Here is a 27,891-nt window from a genome sequence, read left to right as displayed (position 1 = left end):
CACATCCAAATTAGAAATAATGGTGTGTGGCAAAGTGTGTAACAACTGCTTGGGAGTTAATCAACTGCCCAGATGTTGAATCTGTAATAAACAGAGATTACTGAAATAAATAAAAGTTCAGTATCATCTGGGGAGTATAAGAAAAGCAAGGTAAAATTATAGGAGAAGATTCTATAATCTGGGAGAGATATTATCTAAGTAAAACATGAAATTTCAAAGACATAAAGGGAAAAAATTAATCAACTGGATTACATAAAAATGGAAAATTTCAGGAGAGTAAAATGTAACTGAAAGGCATATGACAGATTGGGAGAAAATATTTGCAGAATAACAGATGCACGGAGAAGCTCCTTGATAAATAAAAAGTTCTTACAAATAAGCAAGAAAAATGCAAATAACCTATTCACTGATTAAACAAGAAATATAAACAGTAAACTGACAGAAATAGTACAATAGATAATAAGCTTTAGAAGATCATGCTCAACCTCATAGTCACCACAAAAATGCAAGATGAAATTCCAACATCATTATTACCCATTATACTGGCAAAAATTTTATAGATTAATCACTGGAGTGCTGGCAAAGATATAAGAAATCAGTTATGGCCCTACCTTGCTGAATGGGAGTTTAAGTTGATATAAATTTGTAAGAGGGTAACTTGGTACCATTTATTGAAAGTTAAAATGTGTGACTATCACTTCTATCTGATTCCACAGTATTTCCATCACCGCTAAGGGAGACCCTGTCTTCAATAGCAGTCACTCCCCATTCCTTCCTCTCCCACTAGCAGCCATAAATCTGCTTTCTCTCTATGGAGTTGTCTGTTCTGCACCTTTCATATAGATGGAATCATACACTATGTGGCCTTTTGTGTCTGGCTTCTTTTATTTGATGTAATATCTCGAGGTCCAGCCTCATGGCTTCCTTGCTGTTCTGTGAACATGCCAGCCTCCTCCGCCTCTCTGTGCCTTTGCACTGGCTGTTTCTCATGTGTAGGTGCTCTTCTCTGTGTGCTTTGCATACCTCTTCCTTCACACCCTCTGTGCCTTGGCTGAAACATCCTTGTTTAGAGGAATGCCTTTCCTAACACCCTAAGTTCGTCCCTTAGGTTATTGTAGCTCACAACATGCTGTTTTCCTCATTACGCTTATCTCTATTTATACTAGCTCACCCCCCTACCCCCAAATTCATGAGTCTGACTCTGGCCAGGGTTAGGGTGAGGTGAGTGAGGCACTCTCCTCAGGTGCAAAATTTAAGGAGACACCCAATCACTGAGTTTCCCTTTAGCCTTTAGTTCCAATACAGCTTGGCATGCACTATTGTTGATCCTATCTTTATTCAAGATAGATTGATATTTATTCATTGTGGCCATTTTTGCATTAATTTCCAGTTTTAGAAAACTTTGTATTGAAATATTACTTATATTGATGACTAAAGTTTTATTAACTTTGGGGGCACGCCTTTAAGTTGTACACCAAAGGTGTGTGTCTTACTCCCCTCACCCTAGTCCTGGCCCTGGTCTGTCTCTCTTCAGCCTTTAGAACAGGGCCTGATACATAGTAGGCACTCAAGAATTGATCAAATGTGTGGATCAGAGTGGTGGTGGGACTCTGCAGAAAAGAAAACTTTACCATGTTAGACACATTGTATAGATGAACACAAGGATTTGCCCTCCCTGGTGTGTATATATACAGTGTGGCTCTACTCCTTCCATCAAGATATAGTCTGCTTCCCTGATCACTGATTTTGGACTATTCTTGTGACTTCCTCTGGCCAGCAGAATGTGACAGGGTGCTAGTTCCAAGGAGAGTTCTGGGGCTTAAGAGTCTTGTGCACTTCTGCTTGCCCTTTAGAAACCCTGCCTCTTCCCAGCTAGCCTGCTGGACGATGAGAGACCATGTGGAGAGCAGCTGAGTTGTCTCTGCTGAGAACATCCTGGACCAGTCAGCTCCCAGATGCCTCACTAACTGATCACAGATGCATGAGCAAGCCCAGCTGAGACCAGAAGAGCTGCCCAGCTCAGTCCAACCTGAATTGCCAATCCAGAGAAGGTGAGCTAAATAAACAGCTGTGGTTTGAGGCTACTATATTTTGAGGTGTTTTGTTATGTGGCGAGAACTAACTGATGTAGGATCAAAGCCAGGGTTTTGATGCAGAGACGTGAATTGGTAGTGAAGGGGTTCTGGGGACTGACTGATCGATGTGGGACACTGGGAAGAAGGTCATCGTAAACTCCTTCTCAAGCCTCACCTGTGTGTCCAGTTAGGAGGTGGATCACCTGCTGCTCTTCCATGTCCCACACAGCCATGATGCCATCCTGGCTGCCGACCACCAGCAGCTTCTCTTCCAGGCTCCACGCCATAGCAGTGATGCCTACAGCCCACAGAAGACAACAGGGAGGACATCAGTCCTGTGTATGAGTGCTCTGCCATGACATCCTCTAATGGATCCCCACTTCACAGATAGGGAACCTGAGGCATGGACAGATTCAGTTCCCGTCCAGAGCCACACACCTAGGCAGTAGCAGAGCCAGGATTGCAAAGCCAGAATGTCAGATACCAGATTCAGATCTCAGCTGTAATGTTTTTGCTGCCGTTCGCAACTGATCCACAGCTTGGTCACAAGCATCTCTCTAGTTCAGCATTTCTCACCCAGGGGCAATTCCACTACCCAGGGGACATTGGACTGTTTTGTGAGAGAGAAATGAACTATTTTATTTTATTTAGGTCACTGCTGTTTTGGCTTTTGTCACAGCATCTGAACCTGTATCTTAACAAATACACAGGTTTCCATTAAACCTGATTCAGTCTCAGACTCCTCAATACAGCATTCCAGTGGCTGTCCCTAAATCAATTCTTCCATTCATTGTACTTAGTGTTTCTTAGAATTTCTATTTTGGAAGCACCAGGCCTCCTAATTAATGCAAGAGGTTGTGAATGAGCAGAAAAAAGGACAGATGAATGGAGGTGGATTGGTAGAGGAGTGGACAGACAGCTGGTTGGTTAGATGAGTGGGTGAATGAATGGATAGGTATTAGATGGGGAGATGGGTGAATCAATTGATAGATGGGTGGGCGAGCTGATGACTGGCTGAGCGCTTGGGTCGGTGAAGGTTAAGGGAATGAATGGAGTATGGCCAGATGAAGGAAATAGAAAGGTAAGTGGCATGGATAAAGTGATGGAAGGAAGGTTTACTAATAGAAGTATGAATGGTGATGAGTGGATGGATGATGGATGCATGGGTGGATAGATGGATAGAACAGATGGATGGATATATGGACAGAAGGAAGGGAGGAGGGGTGGATGGATGGGTGGACAGGTGAATAGATGGATGAAAGGAAGAAAGAAAGGGAGGGAAGGAAAGAGGAAGGAAGGAAGGAAGGAAGGAAGGAAGGAAGAAAGGGAGGGAAGGAAGGAAGGAAGGAAGGAAGGAAGGAAGGAAGGAAGAAGGAAGGAAGAAAGGAAGGAAGGAAGGAAGAATGGATGGACAAATGGATTACAGATGAGTGGAGAGAATGAAACTCTCTTATTTCTTTAGCATTCTGGTGTGCTGGGGAATCTACAAGTTCCGCCAGCTCCTCTAGGGCCAGTCGGGCACCAGTCCTTCGCTCCCAGACTTACTAGCATCAGCCTGTAAACTGCAGAAACTCTCTGTAAGACAGGTACTAAATGTTTAGAGACCAGGTCCCTGAGGCAGCTGGCATCCCCTCACTCTGGGCTCATTAGCAGTCTTCACACTAGTCACCTACAGTCCCTGGTGGGGCAGAGAGAATGAGTCAGCATGAGACAGCAGGGCAGTCCTGATGGCACCCTTGGGCCCTCCCAACTGGCAGAGGGGAGCCCCGAGAGCAGCCTGAAACACCCGCCTTCCACAGCCCGTGGGCAACAGGGGGTCTGGCAGGACTTTTGCTACCCTGGGAGACCCACCTTTGTGACAGCCAGTGAGGGTCCCCCGGAGGGGTCCTCCTGGGGGCTGGAGGAATCCTCCAAGAGGCACCAGCACAGGGTGTGGGCACACCCGGAACCAGCTCTGGGCCTGTTGGCACAGCCGTCCCACCAGTGCTGGATGCGAGGTGGCGAAGAAATGGAGCCTGGCCAAGATTTCTGTACACAGGATGCTCCTTTCTGCAATAAGGGGACACCAGTTAAGGGAAGGGGCAGTGCTTTCCTGGATCAAGCACCCCACTTTGCCCATCACTCTCTCCTGCCTTTGTTATCCACATACATTTGCCCCTATTTCAAGTGTACTAGGTGGTTTCCAGCCTTTGGGCCTCTGTCTGGAATGCTTCCTCCCCCCACCCCTCTCTCCATTCTCATACCAATCATTTCATCCTTATCTTAGCTCAAAAGGTCACTTCTGAGAAAAGCATTCTCCAGTCCAACCCTCCAGTCCCCACAGTCCCCAAGCTCAGGTCTTATCTCAGTTGCAATCTGACATTTCTTTGTGTGTTTCTTTGATAGCCCAGCCACCCTCACTACCCTGGACCTGGAGGAATAATATCTGTCCTTTTTTTAAAAATATAAAATACTCTTTATTGTAAATTTCTTGTCTGTCTTGTTTATTGCTGTGTTCTTACTGCCTAGAACCTTATAGATACCCAACAAGTACCTGCTAGAGAAGTACTGATCATTTCCCCATTGCTTCACAGTTACAGAGTGTATTAGTTTCCTGGGGCTGCTGTAACAAATGACCACAAACTGGGTGGCTTAAAATAACAGGAGTTTATTCTCTCCCAGTTCTGGAGATGAGAAGTCTAAAAACAAGGTGTCAGCAGGGTTGTGCTCTCCCTGAAGACTCTAGGGGAGGATCCTCCTGATCTCTCCCAGCTTCTGGGGGCTCCAGGTGTCCTTGGTTTGTGGCTACATCACCCCAATCTCTGCCTCTTTCTTCACACAGCCTTCTTATCTGTGTGTCTCCATGTTTTCCCTTTTCTGTTTCAATTCTCTCTCTTGTGATTTCATTGAGAGTCCACCTAGATAATCTTGAATGAACTCTCCATCTCAAGATCCTTCACTTAATCACATCTTTTGTCATATAAGGTGATTGTCATGGGTTCTAGAGATTAGGAGGTGAATATATATTGGGGGAATTTGACAGTTTTTCTGCCAACCACACAGAGGTATCATCATTATCACCCCAAGTTTATAAAGGGGGAAACTGGGACACAGAGAGGTTGAGCAATTTGCACAAGGTCACACAGCCAGTCAGAAACAGGAATCTGACCCAAAGAGTTTGATTCCAATGCTGAGTAAAGTCCAGGGACACTGAAGATGGACAGTTAATTTCATCCTTGTTGCTGGTACAGCCTAACTGTGGGGCCCAGGACCATGGCACCAATGTCCTGTGCCTTGGTTTGCTGGTGGTTGAAATGTGGCAGGGCCATAACTAGGAGCAAGTGCCTCACTTGTCATGGGTGCAAAATTTAAGGTGGTGCCTATAAACTCAACCATTAAGATAAATACTAGTGAGAGAGAGAGAGAGAGAGAGAGAGAGATGGCACTGTGCTAAGTCATCCTGGCACCTGAGGCAACAGAAGTTAGGAATATCCACCCATTTTTTAGGGGCTGGAATGTGCAGAGAGCACATGGTTGCTCATCTGCCTCCTCTGGTGGCAACATTTGTGTCTGCTCCTCCTTGTGCTTGGGGGACCCCCAGGTTCTGAATCAAGGATGCTGTGTTTGGGCTTTTAATTTTCCCTTAAACCAGGCAATCGTGCCCAAGTGTATGCACAATCACTCCCTGTGAGGTTTACAACTGCTGGTGAGCATGGATTGTGAGAAAGACGTAACTAACGGTGGACAGCAGCACCTGCCACTTGGGTGGGACCCTAGACACGCATCAGTTCAATCCCACAATTCACAGATGATGGAAGCTGAGGCTCACCACAGACATGACTCATCCAAAGCCATTCACATCTATAATAGAAATGCTGTCAAGTGACAGAAACAGGACCCTTGATGGCACTGTGGGGACAGGCTCTGCATGAACTGACTCACCTACCCTTCCAGGCAAACCCTAGGTAGGAGGGCCAATCATCATCCCATTTTGCAGATGGGAAAACTGAGGAAGGCAAAGCAGGGGCAGGGTGAAGTGGGTGAGGGACTTGCAAGGTCACACCACCAGTAAGTGGTAGAGCCTTAATTTACATCAACATGGTGGAGCTCAAAATCCATGCACTTGGCTGGTATCAGTCTGTGTAGGGGTACAGATTTACAGAGAGCAGGTAGATGACACCCCTATACTCACAAAGCTCAGTCTGGTGCGGCAGTCACATGATGCAAAAGAAATGCAGCAGAAATCATAAATAAGGGCTAAGACAGATGGAAGCAGGATGCTGTGATGGAAAATGCCGGGGCTGGGAGCAGGGACGTGTCCAGGGAGGTGTCGGGGAGGTGGCTGGGCAGGCTTCTTGGAGGAGCAGCATTTGGCTGAGCTCTGAGGAAGCCATGGAAGGGATCTAGAAATTCAGCACCTTTTTAAAATAATCTTTTTATCCTCACCCAAGGACACGCTTATTTATTTTTTAAAAAATTACTTGTTGGTTTGTTTCTTTGTTGAAAGAGAGGGAGAGAAACACTGATGTGAGAGAGAAACATCAACTGGTTGCCTCCTGTATGCGCCCTGATTGGGGATGGAACCTGCTATCTTTTGGTGTACGGGACGACACTCCAACCAACTGAGCCACCCCGCCAGGGCCCATGATTATTTATTATTTTAGACAGAGGGTAAGGGAGGGAGAGAGTGGGAGAGAAACATCAGCTTGAGGGAAAAAAACATCGATCACTTGCCTCTCATATACGCTGAGAGCAGGGACCGAACCCACAACATAGGTATGTACCCTAATAGGGAATCGAACCCACAGCCTTTTGGTGTATGGGACAACATTCCAACCAACTGAGCCACACTGACCAGGGAAGAAATTCAGCACTTTTATAAAACCCTCAAGTCAAAGCCTGGTGGGGATTGTATAATGTGATAAAAGCCGTTCTGGCCATGTCATACCCATTAGAATGATCTTACAGAAATCAGAACATAACAAGTATTGGTAAGGAGGTGGAGATATTGGAGCTCTTGGACACTGTTGATGGGATTGCAAAATGGTGCAGCTGCTACAGAAAATGGTATGGAAGTTCTTCAAAAAGTTAAACATGGAATTACTCTATGATTCAGAAATCCCACTTCTCAGCATACACCCAGAAGAATTGAATGCAGCCTTGAAAAGATATCTGTATAACCATGTTCACAGGGCATTATTCACAACAACATGTCTATCGATGGGTGAATGGCTAAACAAATGTGGTCCATCCTTACAACATAAAAAGGAAGGAAGTCCTGACACACACTATGACGTGGATGAACCTGAGGACATTGCACTGAGTATGATAAGCCATCACAAAAGGGCAAACACTGTATGGTTCCACTTGAGTAGTCAGATTCACAGACAAAGTGGAAGGGTGGGGGCTGGGGGCTGAGGTGGGGGAATGGAGAGGTAGTGTTTGATGGGGACAGTTTCAGTGTGGGAAGAGGAAAGGCTTTGGAGATGGAGGGTGGGGATGGTTACAGAACAATGCAAATGACATAATGGCACTGAACTGTGTGCTTAAAAATGATTCCAATGGTAAATTTGATGTTACATGTATTTTACCACAATTGAAAAAACAAAAACAAACAAACAAAACACCATCTTGGATAGAGCATCAGCTGAGCACTCAGAGATTCTTCTAGGGCAGCCCAATGACTGGCTGTGAGAGCTAAGGTTGATTTTTACAGACCAGTGTTTGCAATCCATGGAATGACAGGAAACAGTGACTTTGACCCACAGTTCCCAGAACAAGAATTCCCTTGTCTTTATCATTAGCAGACCTGAGTTACCAAAAAGTCATGCTCAATATTATAATTATATTTTGAATGTAATCAATAAAAAATCTGTGGGAATGTGTTTTCTCCCTTATTACACTAAGTATTGGCATCATTTCCTTAATTTTATCTGAAATATCACCTATTTTGTCCTTTCTAGAAACAGATGTTGACCTGGGGACAAGGGGCTAGGCAGTGCTTTGGTAGTTGTCATTCCAAAGCTCTCCCAGGTTTAGCTTAAAGGTCTAGAGGCTGGGCTGGGAGAAACCCCAAAGGTGTAGACAGGAAAGGTGTGCAGTGAATAAAAATCCAGCTGGTGGCTCAATGAGGAGAGTGAGCTTCTAGCGGTCAGTACAGAGTGGACCCCCCGCCAGACTAGCCCCACTCACCCATGCCTTGGAACTCCACGGCTGGACGGAACAGCTGGAGGGCTTCTCGGACCAGACCCACCTCGGGACAGTCCACATGAGAGGCGAACAGGTCAAAGTCCTCCAACAGGCTCTCGATGCCCCCAGAGGCACCCCGGCAGAAAATCCAGTCCATGCTGCCTGCGGGGAGAACCAGGGCTGTGAGGAGCATGTGCCTCCCTCCAGTTCATCCTGGGAGATGGGCTATCACCTCTCCAGTTCTCTTGGGGGTTCTCTCTCGACACTGCTGACATTGGGGCTGGGTGTCTCCACCCACCAGATGCCAGTAGCTTACCCCCAAAGTCATGATAATCAAAAATGCAAACATTGCCCGTTGGGGGGCAGAATCACCACTGGTTGAGAATCACAGAGATGAATGATAGGTAGATAGAATAGGTAAGTAGGTGGATAGACAGAAAGATGGATGAATAGAGAGATGATGGATGGACAGACATAACATGATAGACATAGCTGATAGAGAGACAGAAATGACAGCTACATAGACTAACATAGATGGTAGTTAGAGACAGAGATGACAGATTATAAACAGACAGAAAGATGGATGGATAGACAACAGATGGGTAAATAGATATAAAAATGATAGAAAGATATAGATGAGAGATAGAGATAGAAATGACAGAAAGACAGACAGACAGGAGAGGCAGATATAACTGATAGACAGACATAGATAAACAGAGATAGAGCAATAGATGACAGGGTCTCTCTCAGAGGGTGACTTTCTCACCCTCCGCAGTATCAGCTAGTACTTGATGCCAGTTGCAACCCCTCCGTGAGTCTTGACAACCAAAATACCTCCAGATATTGCTAAATGTCCCCTGGGAAGGGGGTGCAGAGCCACACCAGGTGAGACCCAGTGCCCTAAGAGGAGTCAAGGACATGGACTTTTTCCCTTTGCTCTTCCTGGGCTCTGGCAAGGGGGAGCATGGCAGAGAGTCGAGACCTGCTCCATCTCCTCCAAGGTGGGGTAGTGGGGCTTACCCAGCACCTCCTGCTTCAGCCCCTCAATGCGGCCTGAGTGGAGCAGGTGATGGGGCAACTCCTTCAGCTTCCGCAGGTTTGCAACGGTGTCTGAGAACCAGAGGGGCTGCGGGGCCACCTGCAGAGGAGGAGGGCATGGCAGCCACAGGAGCTCATTTATTCACTCCACAAACACAAGCCAGGCTGGGCACCATGTGATGCTGGAGGCAATGGGGACACAGTTCCAGACAGAGATGCCTTATACCCAGCACAGGTTGGGCTGGGGCAGAGGGAGGGATGTGGGGCTCAGGAAATCTAAGGGGCATTGGAGCAGAGCCTCAGAGGACAAGTAGAAGTCTGTCTGGTGAAACCTGTCAGAAAACAATGGGATTCCTGGGAATGGCTGTGCAAAGGTCCAGAGGAGGTAGAGAGCAGGATGAGAGTTTTGGGAGGGCTGAATTATAAGGTAGAGTAGGCAATCATGGCAGGGAATGAGACTAGGGAGTTTGTAGGCAGAGGATCAGGAATATCAGGCTGGGGAGGTAGGGCAGAAAACAAAGGGCCCTAGGGGGCCACGGGAGGTGTAACAGGAGAGGCACCTATCAGATCACATTGTCAGAAGCATTCCTTGGGAGGATGGACTGAAGCAGGAGGTTCTGAGGGTACAGACCACATCCTGGAGGGAAAGAATGAGACTGGGCCTGCGGGGGCTCTGGGCACGGGGAGAAGACCTGTGAGCCATCAAGAGAGGAGAAAGGGCAGCATTGAGAAACAATCAGGCCTGGCCCTGCCTCTGGCATCCCCTGTCCATCCGGGGAGACAAAGTAAAAGAAAAATCTAATGACAACAGAAGACTTACAAGTGTATTTGCTAGTTGTAATCAATGTGCTACAGTTATGAAGATGTTAATGAGCATCAGGGGAAACCGATGGGAGAGTTGATGGGAACTCTCTGTATTTGATCTACAACTCTTCTGTAAATCTAAAATGACTTCAAAATTAAAAGTTTTTAAAAAACATGTAAGTTCTGCCTTAGAGTGAAGAGAACACGAAGTAATCAAGAAAGGAGGAAAATCTGGAAGGTTTCCTGAAGAAAGAGGCATTTGAGTTGGACCTTAAGGTGTTTGAGGGGGCAGCACACTAGCTAAGGATGCCACGTCTTAGAGTTCCTGGGCAAAAAAGAAGAGACTGGAAGGAGATTTGTGACAAGCAGGGTGGAGGTTGCAGGTGGGGAACAGCGGTGCAGACACCTCACCTTGCGGTCCAGGTTCAGGGGCTTCCCCACCAATGGCAGGGTGATAAGTTTCTTGGTGCCCTGGCTCCAGGACCCCAAGAAGAAGTCGGCCAACATTCCGTGCCTCTTGGCTTTCTCGGGCCCCGACAAGTAGCGCTCTTGGACCACCTCAGCCAGCTGTCTGCAGAGAGGGGACATGGACTGGTGGGCAAGTTCATAGTTGGCTACTAGCCTTCCAGGACACAGTTCCCAAATGCAGGTTCATCCTAAGCCACCATCTGGGTGCTCACAAAGTCTGCTGACCACCTAATATTTATCTCTAAACTGGCTCATCATTTTTTTTCCTCAGATAAATTTACATTAAAAAGGAACTTTTAGGATTCTCAGGTTAAACATAAAATAAGTTACTGTAGGACCCAGCAATTCTACTCTTGGAATTATACCCAGTATATATATCTACTCTGAATATATACCAAAAGAATTGAAGGACTTGTACATGCAAGTTCATAGCAGCACTCTTCACACTCACCAAAAGGTAGAAGCAGCTCAAATTTCCATCAATGGATAAACAGATAAATAAATAATGATACATTCATACAGCCATAAAGAGAAATGAAGCTCTGACACACGCTATAACACAGATGAATCTCAAAAACATCCTGCTGAGGGAGAGAAGCCAGACACAAAAGGCCACATACTGTGCGATTCCATTATATGAAATGTCCAGAACAGGCAGATCCTCAAAGACAGAACACCGATCAGTGGCTGTCAGAGCTATGGGGGGATGGGGAGTGACTGCTCATAGGGATGGGGTTTCCCTTTGGGGTGATGAAAATGTTCTGGAACTACTTAGAGGTGATAGTTGCACAACACATGAATGTACTAAATGCCACTGAATTGCTAACTTTAAAATGGTCAATTTTTGTTTGTGAATTTCTCCTCAATTTAAAGAACAAGTTAGCTGTGTTTGAATCGGTGCATAGAAACCCTTGAATGCTGTGCCAAGTGGATCTGATGCCCCGGGAATGGGGAAAGAAGAGCTTCTGGTCAAGGAGGATCCTGATCAGTGAGTTCTGGCTCTTGGGCATCCAGACAGTGTTGCCTCTGCACTGGACCTACCTGTGGGCAAGGACCAGGACTGTGAAGCCATCCACGGGTCGCCTGGCCAAGCTGTTTCCCAGGTCACGACGAAGCCTCACCCACAGCAGGGGTGGGAAACGCAGCAACTCCCTGCTGGGTGGAGTCCAGTCCTGGTACACAGCCTGCAGAACCTCATCATCCAAGGACAGGACATCCTTCAGCTCAGCCTCTGAGATCCCGTGCCTGTAGGAAGAAAGGATGGAAAACACATCTGTGTCTCCTACATGTGGAGCACACAGACACCAAGGAAGGAATGTGGCCAGCAGCGCAGTGTCCTGAATGTCACCAAAGGGTTTACCCTGAGGATCAGCATTCGGACAGTCCCTGGGCTCAGTGGGCGCTAGCGCCCGGTTCTGCCATACACATCACACAAGACCTTTCCTGATCTTTCCTTCTGGACCCACACAGCTACAGAACCTCAAATCATCCCCTCCTCAGGGGAGCATAGGGAGGGGGAGAGGAGGTAACTTAGGGAAATAATGCAGATGCCAACTGTGCCCACCCCAACCCACCCTGTGTTTCCTGGCCTGAGAAAGGGCTGAGGGAGAGAAAGGGAGTGGCTTTAACCAGTGTGACCGACTGACATTTTGGTGCTGAACTGAACCAGCTCCCAAACACCTGCGAGCATGAGACTAGAGAAACCTGTGGGTCTGCCTCCAATGCTGAGCATCAGAGTTATTTCAGGGCAGGGGAGGCAGGGGGGCTGGCACCTCACTGGGTAGAAACTGCTCCTGGGGATCTAAAAAAAAATTCTCTGTTGTTGAGCATAGTCCTCATTTTGATCAAGACACTTGCCACATCCTTTACATATGCAAAATACCTGCTCAGAATCTTCTGATGGACGACAATGAGTCTCAGCATCAGAGAGAGAGCAAGACAGCAGGCAGGGTTTCTCAGGCTAAGGTAGACTTTCTCACACTCAGCACTACTCACATTTGGGGCTCCATCATTCTCTGTAGGGGTGTCCTGTGCACTGTAGGGTGTTGGGCAGCATGCCTTTTCTCAACCCATTAGATGTCATTAGCATCCCCCCCTCACCTTTATGACAACCAAAATGTCTCCAGGCATTGCCAAGTGTTCCAGGGGAGGGGTGGGGTAGAATCTCCCCAGTGAGGACCACTGGCCCAGAAGAACTCAGATCTGCTCCCAGAGCCACACGCGCTTGGTCTCTAAACACGACATGTATTCAAGGGACTGGAGGTACTGAAATTGCCTCCCTGTAGTCACCACCCTCACACTGCCTTTCCCACCTGGAGGAGGGGTGCTCTTACCCTCTGTGAAGCCCCCTGCTTTGCTAATTGGATCAGACATGAGGCCAAAAAGGCCAGTTGATTTCTGTCTCCATGGATTTCGCAATCAGGACTCAAGAAGAAGCCAGGATGATGGTGTCAGGTCCCTGAAATGGGAGCTCATGATGCCAACAGAAGCTTGAGGCAAGCTGGACTTTAGGGAGGAGAAAGGAAGAGTCTAGAACAAAAGCTTACGTGCAGAGAGGATCCAGAGGGAGAGGGGATGAGAAACTGCCCTGATTCTTGTGGCTTGCTGGTTTCCATGACAACCCTGCTTCCTCCACATAGACAGCATTAGAGTGGCTTGATGGCCTAACCCCTTTATTCTGAAACATTCCCCAATCTAGCTTGTAGAGCCCAGCCCAGGCCCTCATTTGGGGCACCAATGGCAAAATCTGGGGTGTGCTCCCCTGGAGTTGGATATGGGATGTCCCTGACTTCATGAGCTCCTCTCATGGCATTGGCATCAAATTCTTATTTCTTATCTGTTAACGTGAATGGGGGTTCTGTTCCTGGCAAACCAACCAACCAACCAACCAATAAAAAGCCCCCGTCACTGATCCCTGCCCATCTTGCTTAACTGTGGTGAAAGACAAAGGTCAAAAAGAGGAAAACTGCCCCCAAACTGAGAAGAGACAAAATTCTATTGTCAAATACTTCTGAATATGGGCTCCAGCGTTCCTGATGGCTGGTGTTTTTTTTTTTAATTAATTAATTAATTTGTTTGTTTATTTATTTTTAGAGAGAGCAGAAAGGAGAAAGAGAGGGAGAGAAATATCACTGTGTGGTTGCCTCTCACTCACACCCCCAACTGGGGAACTGACATGCAACCGAGTCACGTGCCCTGACTGGGAATCAAACCAGCAATTCTTATCTCGCAAGCCAACGCTCAATCCACCAAGCCACAGCACCCAGCCTGGCGGCTGTTTTTATAAAGGTAAAGCTCTATTGCCTTGTGTGCTGCTAATTGGCCTCCATCCCCCTCCTGGGGGCGGGACCTCGGCAGCTGGATGTCTGATGAACACACTCCTCTCTCCTGCTCATTATTTCTGACTCATGGTCCACACCTGGCATCTCTGAGCAATTGCTCCTGACCCTTCTGACCCAAGTTCATCAGAGTTTGCAGGCCCAAAACTTTCTCTGGGCTGAGCAACCTCATTTAAGCCTTCATTCCTTTAAACTCAATAAACACAACTGGGTTTTCCTGTTGGTTTTGCTGACTCTCATGCTACAAGCCTAAAATTACATATAGTCACAGGCTTGCAGTTGATTCTTCAGAGAAGTGTGCTTTAAGGAGATTTTTCTGAAATCTCCCCACACGTTGCTTATTAATTGCAAAGGAGAACACTGCAAACTTATGGTGGGAAAAAAATTAGTGCCCAAGAAGGGCCAAGTATCACTGAGGTTTAACCTGGATGTGATTCACACAGTTATTCCACTAGGAGACCGGGATCCGTCCTCCCGCCCCCCTGGGCCTCACTGTTCAAGGCGATGTGGTGGCTGCTTTCCCCAGCGTTGGGGTTGCGAGCTGCCGGGGGTTCGACTGCAGCCGGGGTTGTTCTCCCCGCCGCTGTCCCAGGTGCGACCGCAAACAGCGCCGCCCCCTTTCTCTCGTCCTACCTGCCCAAAGAGCGCCGCTGGTTTATAACTTCATATGTTGGGCTTCCGTGTAGTTTTATTTTCTGGAATTTCTAGTTATCCTTTGTTTTGAAGTAGTTGTATTCCTCTCTAGTGCCCTGGCTGGTTTAGCTCAGTGGATTGAGCGTCGGCCTGCGAGCTAAGTGTCGCTGGTTCGATCTTCCAGTCAGGGTACATCAGAGAAGGAAAACTCTGACTCCAAAAAACCTCCGCTGCCTTGCGGCATACCTCTTCAGGGGAAAGGCTAAGGGAGTAAACCCCGACAGAAAATCCGGAGCCGGAGTCCCTAAGGCGGTTTGACGTTGTAGTCAACACTGGCAACTCCTGCGGCGCACCTGAACCCAAGCTGTATCGACTCCATCTTTCCCTTGGACCCTTCAGCTGCGAAGAGGGGGGGGGTCTGCTGCATGGGCAACAGCAGACCCTCCATATTACCCTGCCCAGGCTCTGTAGCTTCAGCGTCATCGCAAGATGTCGATTCAACACGGGAGGAGACAGATACCATGTCACTCCCGAGTCGGACTGCACAGCCATTCTCGGCGATGCAGATAGACTCTTAAGAAGCTACACCATCGTCTCTCGAGACGGACGGCTGCCGACGACGATCACCAGGAAACATCAGACCAAACCAGGAGGTTGCAAGTCCAGTCTCCTCCCCTCCCCCCAGTTGTGCTCCTTGGGCCCACAGCATAGGTGGGAGAAATACAGGGACCCAGGCCCCGCCCCAGACCTGCCGAGCCAGAGTCATTATTCAAAAATAGGACTACAATACATATACCCATTAAAAATTGAGGAATGTGGCCCATGATCTTCAAAAGGACAAAGGCAGACAGAAGAATATTCCAGATTATAGGAGACCAAGGAGAAGACAACTAAGTGCAATGTGTGGTCCTGAATTGGCAGCTATGAAGGACATTTTGAGACAATTGTAAGTTTTGGCTATTAATTGTGTATTAAAAAATATTATTGTGTCGGTGATACATTTCCTGAGTTTTATAACTAACCTGTGGTAATGTGGGGTTCTGATTGTCCTTGTTCTTAGGAAATATGTGATATATTTAAAGGGTAATGGCACCTGTAATGAATTCTCAGATGGATCAGGGAAAATTGTGTGTGTGTTTGTGTAAATAGAGAGATACAGAGACAGAGATTAGATAGATAAATAAAAAGATAGAAAAAAGAATGAATGACAGATAAATAGAAAGAAGGATTATGAATAAAAAGAAAAATAGCTAGCTAGAGAAAAATAAGGGATGGATCAGTAGAAAAATAGAAAGAAAGAAAAATGGTAGATAGATAAGTAGATAGATAGATAGACAGTAAAATAGGAGGGAATGAAGGAAAAGATTGACAAATAAGAGAGGGAGAAAGAGAGAGAGCCAAAGCTAATGTGGCGGCAGTTCTCAACTAGAGCCTATTTTGCCTGCAAGGGACACTGACAATATCTTGAGACATTTTTGGTTGTCGGGATGGGGGTGGGTGCCACTGGTCTCTTGTGGGTGGAGGCCAGCATGGCTGTTCATCACCCCACCACGCACAGGAGGACCCCACACCCTGCAAAGAACGATCTTATAGTGCCAAGGCTGAGGAAACCTGGTGTACAGAAAGTCTTTGCACTATTTTTTGCTCTTTTGGAGTTCTTCCAATAGTCTATAATTTGAAAGTATTTCAAAGTAAAAGTTTTACAAAAGAAATATTATATTTCTGCCTCCAAGAGACATAAAGCAGGAAGGAGAATGGAGAGGGACTGGTAATGTAGAGGGGGTCGCTTTGGAGGTGATTACATGGTCTAGAGATGCACAGTGGTTGTTCAACACTGGGAATGTACAAAATGTCACTGAAATGTACACTTTAAAAAAGTGAACTTTATTAGCCATGGCTGGGTATCTCATTGGTCAGAACATTGTCCCAATGCGCCAAGGTTGCGGGTTTGATCCCCAGTCCAGGCACATACTTGTACAAGCAGCAACCAATGAATGCATGAATAAATGCAACAACAAATCAGTCTCTCTCTCCTTCCCTCTGTCTCTGTCCAATCAATAAATAAAAAATTAAAAAGATAAAAGAGTGAACTTGACGATACATGAATTGTGGGTTGAATAGCATTTCCCCCAAATTACCATCTATCTGGAACCTGTGAAGGGGATCTTATTTGAAAACAATCTTTGGGGAATAATGAAGTAAAAGTGAGGTAACCTGGGATTAAAGTGGGGCCTAATCCAATGTGCAGGGTCCTTACAAGAAGGAAGAAATTCAGTTGGAGAGACACACACAGGGAGAGCCAGGAGACAGCAGGGCCAGAATTGCAGTGATGCGTTCACAAGCTAAGGGACACCAAGAAAGGCCTAGAACAGACTCTCCTCCAGCACCTGACCATGGCCCTGCTGACACCTTGAGGTCAGACTTCTGGACTCCAGCACAGTAAGAGAATAGATTTCTCTTGTTCTCAGCCAGCCACCCAGCTTGTGCTTTATCACAGAAGCCCTAGGAGATGACTGTGTGCCTTACATCTCAATTTTAAAGAGTTAAACATGGAGAAAAGGGAACCCTTGTGTACTGTTGGGATTGTAAATTGGTGCAGCCACTATGGAAAATAGTATGGCAGTTCCACAAAAAATTAAAAATAATGCTGCTGTATGGACCCAGCAATTCCACCTCCAAGTATTTACCAGAGAAATTCAAAACACTAATTCAAAAAGACATATGCATCCCTATGTTCATTGCAGTGTTATTTACATTAGCCAAGATATGTAAACAACTTAAGTGTCCATTAAGACAAGATGGCGCGCGCGTGTGTGTGTGTGATGAAATATTACTCAGCCATAAAAAAGAATAAAATTTTGCTATTTGTGACAACCTGGATGGACTTAGAAGATAGTATACTAAGTGAAATAAGTCAGCAAATGACAAATACCCTATGATTTAACTTATATGTGAAATCTAAAACACAAAACAAATAAATAAAACAAAACAGAAACAGACCCATAGATATAGAGAACAAGCTGACAGTTGCCAAAGGGGAGGAAGATGGGGGATGGCTGGAAAAGAAAAAAATTTGCAATCTAGAACAAGGTTATATTGAAAATGAAAATAATAATAACAATAATAATAAAGCTCAGATTAATATTATAAACTGTTATCAGACTCCCTCAGGTCTGTAAAAGGTTTTTGTTTGAGGTCTTCTGAAAACTTCCTTGTTTTCAAAAAATTAAAAAATAATTTTATGTGTAAAAAATAGGGCAGGAAGCACCTTTCAAAAAAATACATTGCAACTATTGCTTCTCAGTAATATATATGAAAATGTATGAGTCATACATTAGATTGCAAATTAGTACACTAAATCATATTTATTTTTAAGGGAGGGACTTTTGTATAGTACGTTTTATATTTTTCTTATACATGAGCTCTGTTTACTAGCATAAAAAAATAAAATTAATCCAGAAGTTTTTAAAAAATGTGTGAGCTCTGGCCAGGTGGCTCATTTGGCTGGAGTGTTGATGTTTTTTTACTCGCTCTCCCTTCATCTCTATATTTTTTTAAAGATTTTTTAGATTTATTTTTAGAGAGAGGGGAAAGGAAGGAGTAAGGAAGAGAAACATGATGTGCAAGAGAAACAGCAGTCAGTTTCCTCTCTCATGCCTCCAACTGGGGACCTGGCCCGAAACCCAGGTATGTGCCCTGACTGGGAATCGAACTGGCAACCATCTGGTCCACAGGCTGGTGCTCAATCCACTGAGCCACACCAGCCAGGGCTCTTCCTCTCCCTTTAAAATCAATAAACATATCCTTGAGTGAGAATTAAAAACAACAATAATAATAATAATAATAATAAAATTAAAGTGAATGTAAAAATAAAGACTTACCGGGAAGACACAATGTAGCCCAGCACTCGGGCCACCAGGAGCTGCCCATGGGTCTGCTCCAGACGCGCACACAGCTGGTGCATCGCCTCTGTAGCTGTGGAGGCCAGAGGGATGGGCACAGTGAAGGAGGTCCATTTCCGGGCCTCCTCAAAGGCCAGCCTCAGCTGCCCTGGGTGCCCGCACTCCGGGAGGCTGGCCCAGAGCAGATCCCTCTGCCCTGGGCTCAGTGTCCTCCTGGAGGCTGCCAGCAGGAGCCGGATCATCTCCTGCCCTTGGTTGCTGGAGAGAGGTTTTACTTCCCAGTAGCAGTCTGGGTCCATGAGTGTCTGCTGCACTGTGTCTAAAACTCCCCGCTGCCCTGAGCAGGCCGAGAGGATTAGGTGGACCCTCGGGGGACATTTGGGAGGCAGCCAGGGGACCCTCCGAGCACGGGGGATGGAGTCCACGTCATCCACAGAGTCTAGCAGGATCACAAGGGACTCAAAGTTTCGGTAGGAGACAGTGTGCAGGAGGGTGTGGAAAAAGTGGATTACTCTACTGTGGGCATCCAGGACCTGGGCAGGAGGCAGGGGCAGCCCATAGGCCAGGCACACCTGGAAGCAGATGCTCTGGAGCAGGCTATGGGCATCACAGCTCATCTGCGATGTCCCCAGAAGCCGCAAGACAGTCACCGTCTTGCAGCCCAGCAGCCCTGGCATTTGCTCAGCCAGCTTGCACATCAGAGCTGTCTTTCCGATGCCTGGGGGTCCGAAAAGCACCAGAGGTGTGTGGGGGTGCCTGTCACTCTGCTGGAGTCGCTGTCCCACCTGGGCCAGGAGCTCTTGGCGCCCGCAGAAGGTCCCAGTGGCCTCGGCACTCAGCCCCAGGTGGTGGTGGATCTCCTGGTAGAGCCATGCCAAGTCCTGTCTGCCTGCCTCCAGCTCCTGGAGGCGCTTGAGAACCTGGTGGTTAGCCCTGGCCACGAACTGTTCTCCAAGCTCCTTCAGGTACCGGGCGTGAGCCTTATTTTGGGGGTTCACAAGGTCGCGGCTCCATGGCAGGTGGTGGGTCTTGAGGACTCCAGGCTGCATGTCAGCAATGCGCCTCTTCAGGCTGCTGAGAAGGTTCTGGGCATCCGTATCCAGGCAGCCATCTGCGAGCCGGTCCACCATCTTTAGGGCACAGTCTTCCAGGATGTGCTTGTTAAGGTCTTGGATCTCTCTCAAGAAGACAGTGGCCCCCTGGTCCCCATCTGTCAAGCTCAGCAGGCCCCGTTCTATCTCCCACTCGATGACTGAAAAGTGGAGGAGATGGGAAGAGAGTGTGGTCATCATGTCAGCAGCTGACCTGAGTGGGGACACTTGGGAGACACATTTGGGAAAGCGGGATATTGGTTCTGAAGCTCAACATGTGCCTGAGTGACATGTCATAACCATAGACAACATGCAAATGAATGTTCTCAAGTATGTTCCAATAAAACTTTATTTACAAAAAAAGGTGGGCTAGATGTGGCCCTGAGGCCGTCGTTTGCCAGACCCTTGTCCCAGAGCTTGTAGTAGCTGGCCTGAGAACGCGTATTTTCCAGAACCAAAGGCCCACACTGACTTCTTCTTGGAAGCTGTTGTTTGGAAATAGCAGTCAGACCCAAGAAGTGATTTCTGAAGCTGCCTTGCACTTAGCAGAGGCTCCTAGTTCTCTACAGCTGAGTGAGCCAGGCCCTGAGAGACAGGACTTAGTCTCTGAGCCAAAGACATGAGCCACTGAAAAGTCCTTCTTGCAGTGACCCCACACCCACCTCAGCCCTGTGTATGGAGGTTAGAGGTATGAAGGCAACTAACAGTCCCAAAATGAGATCCGTCCTGGACACATTTCAGCATGCACCAATCCAAGAACGTCTTCAAGCTGTGTGACCTTGTGCAAATCACTGCACCTCTCTGAATCTGTTTCCTCTCTTGTAACATGGATATATTAGTCCAATCTTGAGGGGCTGTTATGAGGATTTTCTATGAACTAATGCTTGTGGAAAACTGAGCAAATTATGCTGAAGGAACAAAGCCAATCTTAAAAGATTATGGACTGTGCAGTTCTATCTTCTATAACATGTTGAAATAAAATTATAGAGATGGAGACGAAGTAGTAGTTGCCTGGGGCTGAGGGCTGCGAAGAGGTGTAAGTGTGCCTCTGAAGGGTAGTGGGAGAGATCCTTCCGGTAAGAGAACAGTCCTATGTATTGACTGTTGTGGGTACTTAAAGCTACACAGGTGGTAAAATTGCACAGAATGAAATACACATGCACAGGCATGTGCACGCGTGCATGCGTACACAAATGTATGCCTGTCAAAGTGGTGCTCTCTCTGGATTGTAACAATGTTTATTTCTTGGTTACAATATTGTACTCTAGTTTTGCCAGCTGTTAACTTTAGGGGAAACTGGGTAAAAGATAGGTGGTTGGTAATCAAAATAATCACCAGGACGTAAAGTATGGCACAGGGAATATATATAGTCAATAATATTGTAACAACTATGTACAGTGCCAGATGGGTACTAGACTTATCAGGGGATCATTTTGTAAATTATATAAATGTCTAACCACTGTGTTGTATCCCTGAAACTAATATAAAATAATACTAAATGTCAAAATAAATAAATAAAAGCATATCCCCAGGCTCGTGCTCTCTTTCTCCCTCCTCTCTCTCCCTCTCCCTCCCTTTCTCCCCCCCCACACCTTGCTGTGTGTGTCCCCTGGCATGCTTTGTCCACTCCAGGGCCTGTAAGTAATAAACTCTTTTTTCCTTAAAAATAAAAACATAAAAAGGATACATGGAATCTCTACTTACTATTTTTTTAAGTTTTTATCTATTTATTTTTAGAGAGAGGGCATAGGAGGGAAAAAGAGGAGACAAACATCCATGTACGAGAGAGAAACATCAATCGACTGCTTCTTGCATGCACCCCAACCAGTGACTGAACTTGCAACCCAGGCATGTATTCTGACCCGGAATCGAACTGGTGACCTTTCATTTTGCAGGATGAAGCCCAACCAACTGAACCACACCAGTCAGGGCCTCTTCCTACTATTCTTTTGTAAATTCCTGTGAATCTCTATTTCAAAATGAAAAGTTTTTAAGAAGAAAACAAGATACCTGGACAGTAACATGTCCTGACATGCCATTGCTGACGTGCATTGTGGTTTCTGCTACTTTCAAGGAGTTTCTATCTGTTCTTCCAGGTACGGCTTCTTGATGGGCTATGTTAGGCATTGCTGCTCAGAGCTCAAATAAGGTCATGGATGAGAACAGACCCTTTAAACCCCACAATGACTCCACGATGTACTAACTCTGACTAGTCCCCTTTTACAGATGAGAAAACTGAGGCTCTAAGCCTGCCAGAAGTCATTACAACTGGAAAGGGGCCATGCTGAGCTGTAAATCCAGCCCCATTCCAAAGCGCAGACTCTAGACACTGATTATGGCCTTGATGGCAGACAAGTCATGAAAGCAATTAGCTAGGCTGGCTTGGCATTTATAGAAACACGGACTGTGGCTTTCGGACAACATTCCATGTGCTGTCTGAACACATGGGCATTTCCCATGGATCTTGAGGTCAGTCCCACTACCTCACCTGACTGATGGTAGCGATGCCACTGCTCCTGGGTGATGAGGCCCAGCCTCCTGGCTTCCTGGGCTCCACAGCGCAGCACAGAGGTCAGGGTGGCTCCCTCAGGCCCAAGGGTCTCTCTGGTGCCCAGGGCCCGCAGCACGTAGGTGGGGGGCACGGCGTTCTCGTCTCTCCAGAAGTGGTGAGCCACCAGCTCCAAGTCACCTGACCTGGTAGTCAGCTGGGCCTTCAGGGCCTCCCATTCCTTCTCCTCGATCAGCGTGGGGACCGGACAGGGGCCATACTGGTCCCCTAGGAGGGCCTGACAGAGAGAGGATAGAGAGAGGGGCACAGATTCAGATCGCGGCTCTCGCACTTAGCTCTATGACCCCTGGCGAGGCACGCAGAGCTTCTAACAATGGGTCTGGCTGTAGGGTCATGGCAATAATTACATTAAGAAGTGCAGGCAGACAGCATCTGTGTTTGGAGGGACCTGAGATCATGGGACATGAGGCAGGTAAATTTGGAATCTGATCGAGTAGTAAGCACCACAGAATCTTTTGCTTGGGAAACCCTCTGTGGTAGTTGAATAGTAGCCCCCCATGAAGACATCTGGTCCTAATTCCTGGACCCTGTGAATGTACCTTTAATCAAAAAAAGGTTGCGATGGTTAATTATATGTGCCAACTTGACTGAGCTAAGGGCTGCCCAGATAGCTGATGAAGCATGATTTCTGGGTGTACCTGTGAGGGTGTGTTTGAAAGAGATGAGCCTTTGAATTGGTGGGCTGAGTAAAGCAGATGGAGCTCCCGAGTGCAGGTGGGTCTCATCCAGTCCATCCTGGGCCCGACAGAATGAAAAGAAGGAGGAAGGGAGTATTTCCTCTCTGCCTGAGCTTAGATACTTGTCATTGGGCATCAGTTTTCAGATATTCAGATTCAGGTCGGGATTTATACCATCAACCCCCGCCACCCCCAATTTTCAGGTGGAATTACACCACCAGTTTTCCTGGTCTACAGCTTATTGACAGCATGTGGTGGAACTTGTCAGCCTCCATAACCATGTGAGCCAATTCCTATAACAAATCTTTTCTATGTATCTCTATCTATCTATCTATCTATCTATCCATCCATTCCATTGGTTCTGTTTCTCTGGAGACCCCTGACTAATACACGGGTCTTTGCAATGTGATTAAGTTAAGGGTCTTGAGCTGGGGAGAATATCTGGGTTATCCAGTTGGACCCTAAATGCAGTCCTGAGAATCCTTAATAAGAGACAGATAGAGGAAGATGTGACACAAACAAAAGGAAAAGATGATATAACAATGAAGCCAGAGATCGGAATGATGCAACCACAAGCCAAGGAATGCTTAGAGCCCCCAGAAGCTGGCCAAGACCAGGAAAAATTCTCCCTGAGAAATTTAGGCAGGAGTATGGCCCTTCGACACCTTGATTTCAGACTTCTGGTCTCCAGGCCACAAGAGAATAAATTCTGTTCTTTTAAGCCATGTGGTTTGTGGTCATTTGTTGCAGCAGCCTCAGAACACTCATACTCTCCTTCATTGTACATAAGAGAAAACTGGGGGTCCTCCTGTGTAGGCACTGGGTTATCCCAGGAATAGAGGTGGGACAAGAGCTACAGCCTCCACTGGCTCTGACCAAATCTCATGCTATAAGGTGGGCCCTGGGGGCAGGACTGTCTCCAACAGCAGTCAGGGAGCAGGGTCCAGTGAGGAAAAGGTAAAAGTAGGTCTCAAAAGTACAGGAAGGATCCTGTCTTTATTCAGAATTTTGACACTTTGTTCCTCATGGATTTTATTGACCAATGTTGACTTTTTTTTTTTTTTTAAATATTGCTTGCCCTGCCTGGTGTGGCTTAGTGGATTGAGCACCAGCCTGTGAACCGCAAGATCACCAGTTCAATTCCCGGTTAGGGCACATGCCTGGGTTTCAGTCCAAGTCCCCAGTTGAGGGTGAGTGAGAGGCAACCAATCGATATTTCTCTCCCTCTCTTTCTCTCTCCCTTCCCCTCTCTCTGAAACTAAATAAATAAAATCTTATAAAAAAAAGGGGGGGGAAACATTGCATTAAAATATTTATCTTGATGAGACTTCTGGCCAAGATGGAGGCCTAGACAGACATGCGGGGTCTCCCTCCACAACTAAGAAGGAATACAACTACCTCAAAACTAGAGATAACCAGAAGTTCCAGAACATCAAGCTGCATGGAAGCCCAACAAACAAAGATATAAAGAAGAAATACTCATTCAGACAGGTATGAGGGGCAGGGCCCAGGTGGAGAGAATGCAGTGTGGTGGCAGTGGTAGCAGTGGCAGCAGCAGGCCGGTGGAAAGCACAGTCACACGTTTTAAAAAGTGGGGAGCATTCCCAGCTCCTGACCAGACCATGCAGCTCATGGTCCCAGGGCCAGGGAATATCAAGCCTTATTGCTTCTGAGTGTGCAAACCAGTGGGGGCTGGGGCAAAGGAAGAAACTGCTGATCTCTCAGCAGAGTCGGATTATTCAAAGAGTCCCCGGTCCTAGAACATCTGCAGACCTACCCACTCTGGGAGCGATGGCCAGGGCAACAGCTAGAGAGGTGCCAGTCCCATACAAAAGTGGGAAAAGTGCCTGGAAAGGGGGCAAGTGCTGAGCAAGTGGCATTGTTCCCTCTCTGACCCGTCCCCCACATACAGCGCCACAACGTGGTGAAATGGGTCACCTGTACTGATGAATCCCTAAGGCTCCGCCCCTTACAACATAACAGGAGTGACAGCTCTACCTAAGACACAGAGGCAGACAAACACGGGAGCCTGTCAAGGTGAGGAGACAGAGAAATATGGCTGAAAAGGGGGACCGGATCAAGGTTCCAGTTGGAGAACAAAGTGATGAGTAGATAGCCAACCTAACAGATGCAGAGTTCAAAACACTGGTAATAAAGATGCTCACAGGCTTGACAGATATGCTTGAGTATGGCAGATGCATAAGGGAAGAAGTGAAGGCTATGCTAAGTGAAATAAAGGAAAATCCACACAATACCAGTGGTGAAGGGAAAGAAACTGGGGTTCAAATCAATGATATGGAACATAAGGAAGAAAAAACAGTCAACCAGTACAGAATGAGGAAACAAGAATTGAAAAAAATGAGGAGAGGCTTAGGAACCTCTGGGACAACTTTAAATATGCCTACATCCGAATCATAGAAGTGCCAGAAGGAGAAGAGGAAGAGCAAGAAATTGAAAGCTTATGTGAAAAAATAATGAAGGAAAACTTCCCTAATTTGGTGAAGAAAAGAGACATACGTGTCCAGGAAGCACAGAGAGTCCCAAACAAGCTAGACCCAAAGAGGACCACACCAAGACACATCATCATTAAAATGCCAAAGGTGAAATATAAAGAGAGAATCTTAAAAGCAGCAAGAGAAAAGCAGAAAGTTACCTACAAAGGGGTGCCTATAAGACTATCAGATGATTTCTCAAAAGAAACTTTGCAGGCAAGAAGGGACTGGCAAGAGGTATTCAAGGTGATGAAAAACAAGGACTTACAACCAAGATTATTTTATCCAGCAAAGCTATCATTTAGAATGGAAGGGCAGATGAAGTGCTTCCCAGACAAGGTAAAGCTAAAAGAGCTCATTATCACTAAGCCATTATTGTATGAAAGGTTAAAGAGACTTATTTAAGAAAAAGAAGATCAAAACTATGAACACTAAAATGACAACAAACTCACAACCATCAACAACTGAATCTAAAAAATAAAAACAAAATCCAACTAAGCAAACCAAAATAGGAACAGAATCATAGGCATGGGGATTATTTGGAGGGTTATCAGCTGGGAGGGGGAAGAGGGAGAAGTGGGCAAATGGTGCAGGGATTAAGAAGCATAATTGGTTGGTACAAAACAGACAGGGGGAAATTAAGAATAATATAGGGAAGGGTGAAACCAAAGAACTTACATGCTCGACCCATAGACATGAACTAAGAGGGGGTGGGATTGTTGGGGAAAGGGAGGTACTGGGCAGAGGGGAGCAAAGGGGAAAAAATTGGGACTACTGTAACAACATAATCAATAAAATATACTTTAAAATATATATTTATCTTGATAATTAAGATTTTTGGCGCCCCCTTAAATTTTGTGCTGGAGATCAGTGCCTCACTCTCCTCCAGCCCCTTCAGGGAGCATTAGAGCTGCTGCAAGCTTCAGAAAACTCCAAGTCCTGCTCCCTCCTTGTTAGATGTGGAAACTAAGGCCCCAGGGAAAGTGCCAAATTAGAATTGGTCTGAGGTCATGGGTTTAAAAGGGCCAACTAGAAATGGGGAGGGAGGTGGTCCCAGTATGAAACCTCTAAGTTCTGAGCACAGTCATTTTCCAAATATTTACCGAGCCAAACCCATGATAGTTGCTCAAGAGACAGTTGTGACCAACACGGTCTTGGTCCTTGCCTTCCTGGGCCTTGGAGTGCCAACAGGAGAGTCAAGCATCAGTCTGAGAATGGCACTAAGTGCATCTGATCTAGCGCTAGAAAGAAAAGACAAACAGCTCACATATGGGCTGGGGAATCAGGAAAATTCCCCTGGGGAAGTGAGGATCAAGGTGTAGAATAAGAGATGAGAAGACTGCACTGGGCAGAGAGCCTGGCAAACAATGGAACAACATGTGCAAAGACCCTGTGGCAGGAAGTGCAGGCATGTGCAAGCAAAGGGTACAGCATGCTCCAATGCAGGAAAGCCAGGGGCACTGAAGCATCAACGAGAAGGGAGCAGTGGAGGGGAAAGGGTCATCCTGTAAGCAAGATTTTGTAGTGAGGCCTGAAGATTTTGGTCCTAGTGCTGAGAACACTAAGAGGCCCTCTCTCTGCCCCAGCATGTTCAGAGAAAGTGCAAACTGGAATGCAAGAGAATTAGACCCAAAGTCTTGAGGGTCCTCCTAAAATAGAAGCAAGCACCTCTCCCCTCTTCATTGGGTTGTTCCAGAATATTCCAGGGGTGTGCGTCCAGGGGACAGAGAAATGGAATCTGTGAGGACAGGAGGTTGAAAATGATGCTATTTTTCGTCGACCTGCGAACCAAGTGTCACTGGTTCAATTTCCAGTCAGGACACATGACTAAGTTGCATGTCAGGTTCCCAGTTCGGGGTGCGTGAGGGGCAGCCACACAGTGATGTTTCTCTCCCTCTCTTTCTCCTTTTCCCTCTATAAATAAATAAATAAATAAATATTAAGGGGGGAAAAAAAAAAGGATGCCTTCCCTGCAGCAAGAGCCTCGGAGGAATAAGGGAAGTTGAAAAAGGTGTTGCCAGCCAATCACAGAACAGAGATCTTAGGAAAGAGACAGATGGTTTTAAAAGAAAAACAAAAACAGCCCTGGCTGGTGTGGCTCAGTGGATTGAGTGCCAGCCTGCAAACCAGAAGGTTGCCGGTTCAATTTCCAGTCAAGTCAGAGCACATGCCTGGGTTCCGGGCCTGGCCCCCAGTTGGGGGTGTGTGAGAGGGAACCTATCAATGTATTTCCTGCACATTGATGTTTCTCTCCTTCTCTTTCTCCCTCCCTTCCCCTCTCTCTAAAAATAAACAAATGAATTCTAAAAACAAAAACAATAACAATAACAAATAACAAGAAACTGCTTAGGCCTGGAGGACCAGAGTAAGGGGAGCAGGAAGAGCTGCAAAGGAGACTAAGGAGCCATCAGACACCTGTGTGGAGATTCTGGAGCTCTGGTGTCCCAGGAGACCCTGGGGCTTGAGGAGGGAGCACCTGGGGAGAGGTCCCCTGCCAAGCTCTCTGCCTAATGACTTATTTACCAGAGAGGAGTCTCTCCAAGGGCCCCAGCACAGCTCCAATTTGATTGGAACGCCCCCTGAATCAGAGCCACTGAAGGAGAATGAAGGTGTGACTTTCAGAGACAGAGGGGAGA

The 27,891-nt window shown here is 46.6% G+C and overlaps 1 protein-coding gene across 1 annotated transcript in view; it reads right to left on the bottom strand.

The window, feature by feature from the left end:
- Positions 1-27,891, bottom strand: part of NWD1 (NACHT and WD repeat domain containing 1) — a 56,161-nt gene that overhangs the window by 20,758 nt on the left and 7,512 nt on the right. Inside the window, exons 4-11 of the mRNA XM_090288896.1 lie at positions 22,006-22,303; positions 18,406-19,678; positions 11,595-11,798; positions 10,497-10,656; positions 9,264-9,381; positions 8,247-8,405; positions 3,927-4,124; positions 2,251-2,373 (exon numbers count right to left, since the gene is read on the bottom strand). Coding sequence (XP_090145022.1) covers positions 2,251-2,373; positions 3,927-4,124; positions 8,247-8,405; positions 9,264-9,381; positions 10,497-10,656; positions 11,595-11,798; positions 18,406-19,678; positions 22,006-22,303 — 2,533 coding nt within the window. The remainder of the gene's footprint in view (positions 1-2,250; positions 2,374-3,926; positions 4,125-8,246; positions 8,406-9,263; positions 9,382-10,496; positions 10,657-11,594; positions 11,799-18,405; positions 19,679-22,005; positions 22,304-27,891) is intronic.

The sequence above is a fragment of the Furipterus horrens genome, unplaced genomic scaffold, assembly GCF_987537825.1.
Source record: "Furipterus horrens unplaced genomic scaffold, mFurHor1.1.pri manual_scaffold_10, whole genome shotgun sequence".
NCBI lineage: Eukaryota > Metazoa > Chordata > Mammalia > Chiroptera > Furipteridae > Furipterus > Furipterus horrens.
Note: the sequence above shows the minus strand (reverse complement) of the source record. Positions and strands in the feature narration are given on the sequence as shown.